Source organism: Pseudoliparis swirei, chromosome 24, assembly GCF_029220125.1.
Source record: "Pseudoliparis swirei isolate HS2019 ecotype Mariana Trench chromosome 24, NWPU_hadal_v1, whole genome shotgun sequence".
Lineage (NCBI taxonomy): Eukaryota > Metazoa > Chordata > Actinopteri > Perciformes > Liparidae > Pseudoliparis > Pseudoliparis swirei.
In genome coordinates this window covers 693,205-708,250 of record NC_079411.1, presented here as the reverse complement: position 1 = coordinate 708,250, position 15,046 = coordinate 693,205, and the positions used below count along the sequence as shown (strand labels likewise).

At 51.5% G+C, this 15,046-nt stretch overlaps 1 protein-coding gene across 1 annotated transcript; it reads right to left on the bottom strand.

Annotated features, from left to right (window-relative positions):
* Positions 1–1,874: 1,874 nt before the first annotated feature.
* Positions 1,875–14,219, bottom strand: LOC130189724 (voltage-dependent T-type calcium channel subunit alpha-1I-like). Its single transcript, XM_056408655.1, has 5 exons — positions 14,196–14,219; positions 3,404–3,582; positions 3,016–3,142; positions 2,641–2,766; positions 1,875–2,063 (listed from the first exon to the last, which is right to left on the bottom strand). The coding sequence occupies exons 1-5, from the start codon at positions 14,217–14,219 to the stop codon at positions 1,875–1,877; spliced, it is 645 nt and encodes a 214-aa protein (XP_056264630.1).
* Between the last annotated feature and the right edge of the window lie 827 nt (positions 14,220–15,046).

Here is a 15,046-nt window from a genome sequence, read left to right as displayed (position 1 = left end):
TTTCCTTTTTGGGGCACCTTTCTGCTCCCCTGCTTCCTCCTCGTCCATCTCCACCTGCTCCGCCCCCTCCTCCCCTGCACCGTCCTCCTCCACATCTTCGACTCCACCCACTTGTCCTACCCCCTCTATGGGCTTCTCACCACCATTGCCCTCATCTTTTTTTCCCTTTTCCTCCTCTTTTTCACTTTCCTCATTATTCTCCACCCCACTTCCCACTTCCACCTCTAAGCCCGTGCCACCATCACCACCATCACCAATATTTTTTGTTTGTTTTTTAAATCTTTTTTTGTTTGTTTTTTCCCCCTTTTTTTTCTTGTTTTCCTTCCTCCTCCCCACTTCCCACCTCACCCACAGCCTCTACCCCACTGCTCTTGGCAGATCCACCCACATCCCCTCCATTTTCTTGGTCCGCTTTTCCTTTTTTCCCTTTCCTCTCGTCGCTCCCGACTCCACCCACAGCCTGCTTCTCACTGCCCTGTCCAGCCTCCCCACCCTCTTCCCCACCCTCGCCACCCTTACCCCCATCGCCACCATCACCACCATCACCCCCATCACTCACTCCCTCATTCATACTCACCACATGTGTGTCAGATACAGCAGCAGTGACGCCGCTCGCGGCGCCCCAAGCCGGTGTAGCGCGACGCGGCGCTCCGGACGGACCCGAGCCGCCCGGACCAGCTGGCGCCGGGTCGCCGCGCTTCGAGCAGACCCTCGCGGTGTGCCCCTCCTCCCCGCAATGAAAGCACTTCATCGCCGATGAAGACGCGTAGACGTTATAGTTGAAATCATCTACTCTGACGCTGAAGCGCAGGTTTAACTCCGCGCTCCGGTCGTTGAGTATCATATAAACCGATCTACGGTAACTCAGTATGTGCTTCATCGAGCTTTCCTTGAACCCCGATGAGATCTCTCTGATCGGGGAGACCAGTTTCCCGTGCCGGGAGAGCTCTCTGCTGAGAAACTCATCGGAGATGAGCGGAGGGACGTTTGAAACGAGGACTCTGGTGGACGGCTGATCCAGCGGAAACACCTCCACAAACAAATCTCCCACCGAGAGACCCTCCTCTACCACGCGGCTCACCTTCGCCACCTGATCCAGGAAGATCACGACCGAGCCGTTCATCTTGGCGGCGGACTTCACGCTGCTGAACCCGACTTTCTTCCCGACTGCCCGAGACAATTCCTTCACGCTGCACGAGGAGTCACCGGAGATCTTAATCCCGTGTCTCCTCGTGAGCAGCGGGGGGGGAACCGGGGCAAACATTTCCGCCACGCACCGAGCCCGGTGAGGCACCGGCAGCGGGAAGACACTCAGAGAAAAACCCAAATAACCACCAAACAAATTAAACTACTGTGAAACCAACTAATAAACCACATAAACTAAATACACACAACTAAGAAAGAACAGAAAAGAGAGAAACACACAGACAACGCTCCGCAGCTCCCAAACACACACCCTGTCGCTCTGACGCTCAGCGTGAACTGAGAGAGAGAGAGAGAGAGAGAGAGAGGGAGAGAGAGAGAGAGAGGAGAGAGAGAGAGGGAGAGAGAGAGAGAGAGGAGAGAGAGAGGAGAGGAGAGAGAGAGAGAGAGAGAGAGGGGAGAGAGAGAGACAGAGGGAGAGGGGAGACAGAGAGAGAGGAGAGGAGAGAGGAGAGAGAGAGGAGAGAGAGAGAGGAGAGAGACAGAGAGAGGAGAGAGAGAGGAGAGAGAGAGAGAGAGAGAGAGAGAGAGGAGAGAGACAGAGAGAGAGAGAGAGAGACAGAGAGAGAGAGAGAGACAGAGAGAGAGAGAGAGAGAGAGAGAGAGAGAGACAGAGAGAGAGAGGGAGAGATCTTATCAATGCTACCCCTGGTTGCTCATGGCCCCCGGCGTTAGCCCCCGCCCCCCGTCGTTAGCCCCGCCCCTGACCTTGGGCTGCCCGTAGTGCTCCAGCGACATGGTGGTGACGTTGATGCAGATGATGCCGGTGACCCACAGGTCCAGGTAATGGCTGCTGACCAGAGAGTGGACTGCCAGCCGGCCGGCGCCATACGACGAGTAGTACGGGAGCTTCTGAGCCTCTGGAGAGAGGGGAGGAGAGGAGGAGAGGGGAGAGGAGGAGAGGGGAGGGGAGAGAGGGGAAGAGGAGAGGGGAGGGGAGGAGAGAGGAGAGGAGGAGAGAGGAGGGGAGAGAGAGGAGAGAGGAGAGAGGAGAGGAGGAGAGAGGAGAGGAGAGGAGAGGAGGAGGGGGAGAGAGGAGAGGAGAGAGGAGAGGAGGAGAGAGAGGAGAGGAGAGAGGAGAGGAGGAGGAGAGGAGGAGAGGAGAGGGGAGAGGAGAGGAGAGGAGAGGAGAGGAGAGAGGAGAGCGTCGCGGAGCATGTCGGGGCAAAATTCTCACAGGAACTCAAATAAATGCCCCGTCGGATATTAAAACACATTTGGGGGACTTGATGACAGAGAGAGAAACTTTTATTCTTAAATACTTATGAATGAAAAAAGTGTCTCCAGCAAAAAGGGCACTTTACTCATCCAGGGCAAAAGGGGAGGAGCTTGAGCACCACTAGGGCTCTATCTGTGCACGTGCCTGTATATATATTATATATATATATATATATATATATATATATATATATATGTATATATTTCCGTGTCCCGTACCTGGCCCAGGTTGTCAAAGTTGTACTTGTGGTGAGCCCAGTGGTAGTTGTTCACCAGGCAGTCGGACTTGTTGGTGATGTTCTTCACATCGAAGCCGGAGCAGTAGAAGAACTTCCCTTTGAAGAGCTGGAGACACACACACACACACACACACACACACACACACACACACACACACACACACACACAGACACACAAAGGAGGAGATGAGAAGGATACGACTAGCAGGAAACGCACTGAGGAAATAAAAAGTCAGCCGTACGATGCAAGAAACAGTCTGAGATAGCATTAAGAGAACTCTGTCTCTCTCTACCTCCCCCCCCCCCCGTTCCTTTTGATTGATCAGAACACAAGGTCACAAGGTCACAAGGTCACCTGGACTCCGAGGATCCCGAAGATGATGAAGAAGGCGCAGCAGATGAGGACGATGTTGCCGATGGGCTTCAGGGACGTGATGAGGGTCTCCACCACCAGCTTCAGCCCCGGAGCTCTGCTGATCACCCTGGAGGGGGGGGGGGGGGGCCGAGGTCTCTGACGTTCATCTTCTACACTCGGTTCACTCATGGAGGACGAGAGGCCTCAGATGGACCTCATGCCTCATGACGCTAACGCCATTAGCTTAGCACAAACTACACATAGCGCTGCACTGTTTCTCAGACCGGTAACAGGTCCTTATGCTAAGCTAAGCTAACGCCTGTGCACCGGCAGACAGATGCGAGAGCGATGAGGATCTTCTCATCCGACTGCAGTTGCTCCTCCTGACCTGAGGGGGCGCAGCGTCCGGAGCAGCCGGAGGACTCGCAGCACGCCGAGGATCTTAGCGCCGCCGGCCACCGACACCACGATGTCGGTCAGGGACACGAGGACCAGGAAGCCGTCCAGAACGTTCCAGCTGCTCCTCAGGTAGGCCTTCTGGCCCAGGTACAGCCCCATGGACACCACCTGGACACACACCCCACACACTCACACACACACACACACACACACACACACACACACACACACACACACACACACACACACACTCACACTCTCACACACACACGCACTCACACACACACACACACTGCGGTGGCTAATCTTTTAACGCACTCAGACATACAGTGAGGTCATCGCAGGGTGTGTTTTAGGGGCGGGGCTAATGGGAGAGAGACAACAGACATGGTCAACAAACACAGACACTCTGGTGAGAAAGGCAAGGCAGCGCCTCTACCACCTCAGGCAGCTGAGGAAATTTAAAGTTTCCCAGAGGATCCTTCAGTCCTTCTACTCTGGAGCTGTAGAGAGCGTCCTGACAGGAAGCATCACAGCCTGGTTTGGCAACTGCTCCGCTCAGGACAGGAAGGCTCTGCAGAGAGTAGTGCGTTCGGCTGAACGCACTACTCCCCACCCTGCAGGACTTGTACACCAGGAGGTGCAGAACCAGAGCCGCAGGATCATGAAGGATCCTCACCACCCCAACAACAGACTGTTTCAGCTGCTGCGGTCAGGCAGGCGCCTCCGTAGTCACGCTGCAAGAACAGAGAGACTGAGACGGAGTTTCTTTCCTCAGGCCATCAGGACTGTGAACTCCGACCTCACCAGGACCCCCACATAGACCCACACAACTGCCCCTCTTAGGCACACACACACACACACACACACACTTACTGTAAATATTGTGTTGTTTTTTATTTGTAAATAGTGTGTACTTGTTGCCCTTGCACATTCCTGCTGAGCATTGCCACTTTCATTTCACTGCACACCCTGTGTGTGTATGTGACAAATAAAACATCTTGAATCTTGAATCTTGAATCTTGAATCTCTCTCTCTCTCTCTCTCTTTCTCTCTCTCTCTCTCTCTCCCTCTCTCCTCCCTCTCTCTTCCTCTCTCTCTCTCTCTCCCTCTCTCTCTCTCCTCTCTCTCTCTCTCTCCCTCTCTCTCTCTCTCTCTCTCTCTCTCTCTCTTTCTCTCTCTCTCTCTCTCTCTCTCTCTCCTCCCTCTCTCTCTCTCTCCTCTCTCTCTCTCTCTCTCTCTCTCCTCTCTCTCTCTAAAAGAACGAGAGTCTGATTGAACGGACTAAAGCACATATAGATGATGAGTTACCTGCGGCTCTGTCGACGTATATTTGGTTTAGTTTAAATATATTTTGGGCTCAGAATGTTCTTCTGCTTTTCGAATGTGTTTGATTTCGTTTTTGTCTGGAGACCTTGAATGAGCCTCGGCTCCACCTGACGGAGCGGAACACGTGAAGCCATCGCATCACCCGGGAGGCTCCGCCCCCTCCCGCCGGATGACGAGTGAAACATGAAACGCTCCGACATCCATCGCCACCGATTACCACTGAGCCACGACGAGCCTGGAGAGGACCAGGAGGAGGAGGAGGAGGAGGAGGAGGAGGAGGCAGGAGGAGGAGGAGGAGGAGGAGGTGGAGGAGGAGGAGGAGGAGGCGGCGGCAGCTATGAGTCGGTCGGATGTGAAGTCTATGCTTCATGTGTTAAAGCTGCATTCTCTCTCCTGACCACCAGGGGGCTCCTCTGGTTGTATAGAAGTCTATATCGTGACTACTTCCCTCAGTAAACATTGTCAACATGAGTTTATGTCTCAGTCTCTAGTTTCAAGTCTTCTTCTAGACAGCATGATGTCATCATTTATACTTTACGGTCATTTAGAGTAAAAAAGACCGTAAATCAGGGGACGCTTTAGGGGCGGGGCTACAGGTGATTGACAGGTCAACACCACAGACGTGTACAGCGTTCACTTACGTTACTGGTTGCGAAAAAAGCAACATAGCCGTAATCCAAGATGGCGACGGTAAGATCACTGAACTCTAGGCTTAAAGAATGTAGCGATACGCTCGCTGCTAGCGGACGCTTCCTATAGCATATAGCACCCAGCCATGTTATATGTGATTATTAATTAATAAAAGGTTATTTAAAATGTCGACGACAACGACAAAAGAAAAAGAGAAGCACCTAAATTATTCGTGATCGTTGGAAGTCCAGTCATACACACACCTACTCCCCTTTGCCTTCATTCCTTTAATCATATTTATTACATCAGCTCCCTGGCTGACTATTTTTAAACGCAGTTTCTGGCAACGTTTTGTCATCTTGGACGGCACTGAAAATAAAACGTTGCTTTAGCTGCCAGCGAGCGATGAGGAGGTAGATGTGACGGGGGAACAGATGGAGGCGACACAGGCGGAGCAGGAAATAGAAAAAGCAACAATGAAAGGTTTGACAAGTGAATGAAACACCTGAAGCTTCTTTGTCGTCTTGAAACCGTCGGATACGTCGATCGTCAGGAGACAAACGCTTTCCCACCAAAAGATCCACATCGTCTGGAGACGTTTGAGAAGCTGGAGTTCAAAACTCAAGCAAAGGAAATTAAACGAAAAACTAAAAGTGCAAAGAAGACCTTACATCAAATAAAGTGGAACCAAACATCTCAAACTAATTCTGCATGTGTCCGTGACAGACGATAAACCAAAGCACACAGTTAGTATTTCTCTTGAGGACACAAAAACAAATAGAAAAACCTGAAAGAAAAACACTAATAAAGAACACGAGCGAGGCTGCATGTCAGAATACTTCATCACAGACTCCCCCGATAACAAATACAAATTAAAATGATACTCCTGATAAATATTTCAGACTTTATTCTCCATTCCGCTGCAAAACTATTTTGTCTTGGTAAAGAGAATTAATAAATCTCCGTCTCGTAGAAACTCTGGTGTCACGTACAAACTCTGGTGTCACGTAGAAACTCTGGTGTCACGTAGAAACTCTCGTCTCACGTAGAAACTCTCGTCTCACGTAGAAACTCTGGTGTCACGTAGAAACTCTGGTGTCACGTAGAAACTCTCGTCTCACGTAGAAACTCTGGTGTCACGTAGAAACTCTCGTAGAAAACGTAGAAACTCTGGTGTCCATGAAACTCTGGTCTCACGAAACTCTGGTGTCACGTGAAACTCTGTCCTCAGGAAACTCGTCCTCACGAAACTCAAACTCTGTCTCACGTAGAAACTCTCGTGTCATGAAACTCTCGTTGTCTGGAACTCTGAAACTCGAAACGAAACTCCTCTCGTCTCACGTAGAAACTCTGGTGTCAGAGCTCTGGTGCGGAAACTCTGACACGAGAAAACCTGGTGACTGAAACCTGCACGGAAACTCGGAAAGTGAATCTCATGTAGAAACTCTTGTGTCGCGTAGAAAATCTCATGTCACGTGGAAACTCTTGTATCACGCAGAAACTCTCGTATCACGCGGAAACTCTGGTGTCACGCAGAAACTCTTGTATCACGCGGAAACTCTCGTATCACGCAGAAACTCTCTTGTCACGAAGAAACTTTTGTGTCACGCAGAAACTCTCGTATCACGCAGAAACTCTCGTGTCACGCGGAAACAGCAGAAGAAAGTTCCACTTCTTCTTCGTTCGACTCAAAACACAGCCGCGCCAAGAAGATGGCGCGGCTGTGTCCAGACGCCGTCGAGGTAGCTCCGCGGAGATTGTGCGCTCTTTTAGTTTTTGTGTTTATTTTTAATGTTTTCTTTGCCACAAACACATCGGCACGAACAGCATACGACCGCAGCACACTTTTGGACATAAACTTTTGCGCAAAACAAGGGTTTTTGTCCACTTTTTCCATCGATCCAGCGTGGCGGCGAGATCGTATGAGCGAACCACAACAACAACAGTGGAGCCGCTACTACGGGGGACGAAAACATCGAGGAAGCGGGCGGAATTCGGAACAGACTGAGAGTTCAAGCCCACCGCCCACCTCTGCCCAGCATCCTTCTTGCTAACGTCCAGTCTCTGGAAAATAAGATGGATGATGTTAGGGCAAGGATCAGATTCCAACGGGACATGAGGACTGTAATATCTTTTGTCTGGCGGAAACATGGCTGACCCGCTGGTGCGGATCGAGTCATATGCCCAACCGAGTCCTTCTCTGTTTTCCGTGCAGACAGAACGGAAGAGTCTGGTAAATCTAAGGGTGGAGGTTTGCTTCATGACTAACAACATGTGGTGCGACCCCAAGAACATTAAGACTCTTTCTCGTTCCTGCTCGCGAACCTGGAACATCTGACGATCTCATGCCGTCCATTCTACCTTTCCCGGGAGTTCAGCTCGGTCATCACCACAGCCGTCTACATTCCACCACAAGCGGACACCGGCGTAGCACTATCGGACCTACATGATGTGTTATGTCGGCATCAGAACAAGTATCGGCGGCTGTGGTGGTGGCTGGGGACTTTAATAGGGCAAACCTAAAAAGTCATGCCGAACTTTCACCAGCACATTACGTGTGCTACCAGAGGAAAGAACGTTGGACCACTGCTATACGCCATTCAAGAGAGGCTACAAGGCTGTCTCTCTCCTCCGTTCGCAAATCGGACCATGCCGCCATTTTTCTGCTTCGAGTACCGCGGAAAAAGATCGCGCGGAAGCGGTAGTGACGAGGCGTGAAGCGGTGGTCTGACCAATCAGAGGCTGAGCTACAGGGCGCTCTGCGTGTCGTCGACTGGGACATGATCCAATCCAGTTCCAGTGACGTCAGCGAGTTTGTGGAAGTAGCAATGAGCCTCATAGCAACGCTAACGGACACCATCGTCCCCACGGTAAAGTTAGGGTCTTTCCTAACCAAAAGCCGTGGGTTGATAGATCCATCCGTGAAGCTGTGAACGCCCGCACTGCTGCCTATAACTCCGGTCTTGTATCCGGCAACATGGGCGAGTACAAGGCAGCGGTCTATGGACTGAGGAGGGCGGTGAAGGAAGCCAAGAGGAGGTACCGAGACAGAGTGGAATCACAGATGGAGCAGCGCGACACCAGGCGCCTATGGCAGGGGCTACGGACTATCACAGACTACCAGAGCAGACCCAAGCGCTATGGTGAGTGCCGGCGCATCCCTAGCGGACGACCTGAACTCATTTTATGCGGTTTGAGGCTAGCAACAACAGCGCTAGCTCGCGCTAACAACAACACCGTTAGCGTGGCGGTGAGTTCTACCGCTGGGGATGAACACACACTCTCTGTGACCGAGCACAGTGTGAGGAGGGCTCTGTTGAGGGTGAACACCAGGAAAGCTGCAGGTCCAGATGGCATATCTGGGCGAGTACTGAAGACCTGTGCTAACCAGCTAGCTCAGTGTTCACCACAATATTCAACCTCTCCTGGCTGAGTCCGTGGTCCCGCCTGCTTCAAGAGATCCACTATTGTCCCTGTGCCCAAGAATGCTTCTCCAGCATGTATGAATGACTACCGACCGGTGGCCCTCACCTCGGTGGTCATGAAATGCTTTGAGAGGCTGATAAAGGACTACATCTGCGCCTTCCTCCTTCCTCCATGGACCCGCTGCAGTTTGCTTATCGCCCAAACAGATCCACGGATGATGCTGTCTCCCAGGTACTGCACACCACACTCTCTCATCTGGACAGCCAGAGGGGGCTATGTGAGACTGCTGTTCATTGATTATAGTTCAGCTTTCAACACCATAGTCCCCTCAGACTGGCGGCAAGCTGATTGAGCTGGGTCTGAACGCCCCCCTGTGTGCTTGGATCCTGGACTTCCTGACCGCCAGGCCACAGGTGGTCAGGGTGGGCAGACACACCTCCAAATCCCTCACCCTGAACACAGGATCCCCCAGGGTTGCGTCCTCAGCCCCTACTGTACTCCTGTACACACATGACTGTGTGGCCAGGTTCAGCTCAACACCATCATCAAGTTTGCGGATGACACAGTGGTGGTGGGCCTGATCTCCGACAACGACGAGAAGGCCTACCTGGAGGAAGTTGCTGATCTGTCACTCTGGTGCCAGGACAACAGCCTCATCATGAATGTCACCAAAACTAAGGAGCTGATTGTGGACTTTAGGAGGTACAACAACAGAGGACGTACTCACCACTGGGGATTAAGGACTACTGTGGAGAGGGTGAGCGGTATAAATACCTGGGAGTCCACATCACCGAGGATCTGACATGGTCAACAAACACAGACACTCTGGTGAGAAAGGCAAGGCAGCGCCTCTACCACCTCAGGCAGCTGAGGAAATTTAAAGTTTCCCAGAGGATCCTTCAGTCCTTCTACTCTGGAGCTGTAGAGAGCGTCCTGACAGGAAGCATCACAGCCTGGTTTGGCAACTGCTCCGCTCAGGACAGGAAGGCTCTGCAGAGAGTAGTGCGTTCGGCTGAGCGCACTATTGGAACTACACTCCCACCCTGCAGGACTTGTACACCAGGAGGTGCAGAACCAGAGCCGGCAGGATCATGAAGGATCCTCACCACCCCAACAACAGACTGTTTCAGCTGCTGCGGTCAGGCAGGCGCCTCCGTAGTCACGCTGCAAGAACAGAGAGACTGAGACGGAGTTTCTTTCCTCAGGCCATCAGGACTGTGAACTCCGACCTCACCAGGACCCCCACATAGACCCACACAACTGCCCCTCTTAGGCACACACACACACACACACACACACTTACTGTAAATATTGTGTTGTTTTTTATTGTAAATAGTGTGTAATTGTTGCCCTTGCACATTCCTGCTGAGCATTGCCACTTTCATTTCACTGCACACCCTGTGTGTGTATGTGACAAATAAAACATCTTGAATCTTGAATCTTGAATCTTGAATCTTGAAACTGCATATTTTTCAGCGATGGCGATATTTGTTTGAACCCGGTTGACAGATTCCCCATCACCGATGAGACATCCGTCCCGGCGCCGGATGATACTGGATCATGTCTGACATCCAGACGCCTCTGCTTGAGCTTGATTCAAGCGTCTTGAGTGGGAGCAGAGCTACGCAGCAGCCATTGATTACCTCGTGGGTGTGCTGTCAACCATATTCTGCTTCACTAAATAAATATAATAATTCTCCACTGATCCATTCGAGAAGTTTATTATTGACGCAAACCTTCAGATAAAAACATGACCGCTAAGAAAAGAAGGAAGTTTGCAGCTGACTTATTTCCCAGAAGGCTGAATGTAGATATTGTTGTTGTTAGAATAAGTGTGTACGGTGAGGCGTGTGCACGGTGAGGCGTGAGCACGGTGAGGCGTGTGCACGGTGAGGCGTGAGCACGGTGAGGCGTGTGCACGGTGAGGCGTGTGCACGGTGAGGCGTGAGCACGGTGAGGCGTGTGCACGGTGAGGCGTGTGCACGGCAGGGTTGCCAGGTCTGTGTGACAAAACAAGCCCAATGGCCAATCAAAACCAGCCCAAAAACCAGCCCAATATCAGAACTCAAAATATGCCCATAACTCCTTCATGATTTCCCCGAGATAGGAAAGTGACCCACTGCGAGCGGATGTGTCGGCGCGTACGTGCTGATCTGGAGTCAGTTTGGTAGGATTTGGGTATAAATAAATTATTTCATTTAAAATATGGATTTTTATTTAAAGATATTCATGTAATTTGCATGCAAAATAGGTCTACCCGAACCAGCGGACAAAAAATTCAACCCGCGGCAACACTTCAAAAGTAGCCCAATTCCGCGGGAAAACCGCGGACATGGCAACACTGGTGCACGGTGAGGCGTGTGCACGGTGAGGCGTGTGCACGGTGAGGCGTGTGCACGTGCAGTGTGCACGAAACACCTTAAATAATCACCTGTCAGCTGTTAGGAAATTACTCTAACTGCAATATTAAGTCCTTTGCTTTGATGAATTATTAAGAGATAGATCGAAAATTACATATGAGCACTGCACCTTAAACCCTGGTCTGGTCTGGTCTGGGCCGGGCTGGTTTGGTCTGGTCTGGTCTGGTCTGGTCTGGTCTGGTCTGGGCCGGGCTGGTCTGGTTTAGTCTGGGCTGGTCTGGGCTGGTCTGGGCCGGGCTGGTTTGGTCTGGTCTGGTCTGGTTTGGTTTGGTCTGGTTTGGTCTGCTCTGGGCCGGGCTGGTCTGGGCTGGTTTGGTTTGGTCTGGTCTGGGCCGGGCTGGTTTGGTCTGGTCTGGTTTGGTTTGGTCTGGTCTGGGCCGGGCTGGTCTGGTCTGGGCTCCTCCCACTGATTGACTGGTGCAGCTCCAGGCTTGATGTCCTCTCGTCTCACGCCTTGCCAGACCGTCAGCTCCACCAGACACGAATGCGACAGCTCCAACACTCGGTGACCTCTTTTGGTCGACCTCAGCCTGCGACCCTTCCTTCCTTCCTCCCGCCTGCCGACCCTTCCTTCCTTCCTTCCTTCCTCCCGCCTGCCGACCCTTCCTTCCTTCCTTCCTCCCGCCTGCCGACCCTTCCTTCCTTCCTTCCTTCCTCCTGCCGACCCCTCCTTCCTTCCTCCTGCCTGCCGACCCTTCCTTCCTTCCTTCCTTCCTCCTGCCGACCCTTCCTTCCTTCCTTCCTCCTGCCGACCCTTCCTTCCTTCCTCCTGCCGACCCTTCCTTCCTTCCTTCCTCCTGCCGACCCTTCCTTCCTTCCTTCCTCCTGCCGACCCTTCCTTCCTCCCGCCTGCCGACCCTTCCTTCCTTCCTCCTGCCTGCCGACCCTTCCTTCCTTCCTTCCTCCTGCCGACCCTTCCTTCCTTCCTCCTGCCTGCCGACCCTTCCTTCCTTCCTTCCTCCTGCCGACCCTTCCTTCCTTCCTCCTGCCTGCCGACCCTTCCTTCCTCCTGCCGACCCTTCCTTCCTTCCTCCTGCCGACCCCTCCTTCCTTCCTCCTGCCTGCCGACCCTTCCTCCCTTCCTCCCTCCCTTGTGTCTCCTTGTGTTTCTTTGTGTTGCGTCAGAAGGAGTCTCTACTTCAAGAGACAACTCAACTCCTTCCCGACATCAGAATAATGAGCGCTGCTGGTTCTCTGGATTAATGACTCACACAAAGACTTAGAATTATAGTCATTAACTGTATTTTTACACACATCAACGTTCACGCTTCCATGGTGAGTTTGGGTCACACACACACACACACACACGCACCTTTGATGCTGTGTGTGTTTGAAAAGAGGACCAACTAAACCAAGGAAAGGATCTAAGGCAGGAGGATTCAAGGGAACGAGGACGCATGAAGAGGTAGAAGTGTAGACGTTATTAAGGACTCATCTATCTGGTAACAAAATGTGTGTTTAAGTTAATTCATATATTATTATTCCGATGTTTGGAAACATGACCGACCGGTCGGTTATTGAATTGAGCCTTTAGAAGAGAGCGCTGTCGCTTTAAGAAGAGAGTTGGACGGAGTCGTGCAGGCGGCCAAAACAAAGATGGCCGTGTTCGTGGGCGATTTGTTTTAAGGGCACATTCTCTCTCCTGACCACCAGGGGGCGACTCCTCAGGTTGTATAGAAGTCTGTGCTTCATGTGTTAAAGCTGCATTCTGGTGGCCGTTAGAGCGCCCCCTGGTGGTCCAGAGTGAAGGAATCAATACAGACGCATCAAAAAGATAGGGGGGGAGAGAGAGAGGGAGAGGGAGAGAGAGAGAGAGGGAGAGAGGGAGAGAGAGAGAGGGAGAGGGAGACCTGTTGACCCAGAGCTAGAAATAAAACATAAATATTCTCCCGCTCTGTTTTGGACCTTCAGGCGTCTGATGATTAAAAAGCATCTTATTATTATTTTATTTTTTATTTCCTCCTTTTTCCTTCAATAACCAACAAAGACTCGAAGCCCCAAAACCATCACGTGACACCCAGCAACGCATCTGGATCACACTCCAGGTGCGTGGTGCGCAGCTTCAGTTCTCACTCTAAAGTTATTAATGGTCTGGATCCATGAGGCTGTGTGTGTGTGTGGGGGGGGGGCGTTACCTGGTCAGACATCAAAGAAGAGCGTCGGTGCTTCAGAAGGAGGTCTTGGTAATCCGCGGGTCTCAGGTGGACTCTGGAGTCCAGAGTCCGGTATCCTTCAGAGGTCTCCCTGAGTCCTCGGCTCCCGGTTGGAGGTCTCCCTCTCCGCCATGTTCACACCTCCAGAGGTTCCACGCGCACGCGCGCGCACACACACACACACACACACTGAGGAATGAACGGATGAACTGGGGCATCCGCGCGCATCGGATCCGGGTCCGACTGTGCGCCTCCGGAGCCACGTGTCCGCGTGTCCTCCTTTCCCCTCTCTCTCTCCTTCTGTCTCTCTCTCTCTCCTTCTGTCTCTCTCCCTCTCTCTCTCCCTCTCTCTCCTTCTGTCTCTCTCCCTCTCTCGTTGCGCGCGGCTCGGATCTCCAAAAACTCGGGGAATTCCTCCGCCGAGGCTTCAGCTTGTTGCGTGGTTTGGCGGGTCCAGGTGTGTGTGTGTGTGTGGGGGGGGGGGGGGGGGGGGGGTCCGCAGGAGGAGTCAGAAGCTTCCAGAAGTCCAGGAGGAGGAAGACCCGACGCGCGGACAAGAAAAGGGCCACGGGAGGTGTCGGGAAGGAATATTTTAACGGGAGGTGTGCGTGCGCGGGCGTGCCAAAAGAGAGAGAGAAGGAGAGAGAGTACTCTTCAGTTCACCCACTTCCACTGGGCTACTCCTCTTTCTCCACTTTCTCCTCTTCTTCTCTGGGATCGAGTCTGAAACAAAGAGCTTCAAACACCAGCTGCTCCCTCAAATGTCAGCTTCTCTCTCTCGCTCTCTCTCTCTCTCTCTCTCTCTCCCCCCCCCCCCCCTGACCTTCAGCCCTGTGGGGGTCACCATGGAGGTTCCTGGTGGAAGTTAAACTGGTTCCCAGCTGCTCATGTAAATGACATCAGGACCTCGAGCTGCACGTCGACTTTACCAGTTATTATTATGTTGTTTATTTTATTTTATCTTCTAAAAAAAAATGTGTATTATAATTTTTTTTACATTATTAATATTATGATTTATTTTATTTTATTCATTTAATTCATTTTAGAATTGTTATTGCTAATTTATTTTATCTTATATATATATATATATTAGTTGTTTGATTAAAAAACATCCCCCCCCCTCACACACATCCCCCCCATCAACTCCTCAGTCATGGTTCTCCTTACAGTCTGCTGCCCTCCAGCGGCAGATAAAGGTACTGCAGCTAGAAGCCTCCCTCGGGTTCTCCCAGTTAAAGTTTACAGATGTAAACATTTCGTAATCATTCAAATGTCTGTTTCTATAAATATTCTAACTATAAACTTTAAAGTAGATAAACATTCAACTGTTCATGAATGACGTCATTAACAGTTTAAAAACATTCAGCTGCAGCAACATTGAACATATAGTTTCACCCAGTTTCACTTCCTGTGAGTCTCTAACTTTAAATATACACACTCACACCTGCACACACATGCACACACACACACCTGCACACACATGCACACACACACACCTGCACTCACACACACACACACACCTGCACTCACGCACACACCTGCACACACACACACACACACCTGCACTCACACACACACACACCTGCACTCACTCACACACACACTTGCACTCACACACACACACCTGCACTCACACACACACACACCTGCACACACACACACACACCTGCACTC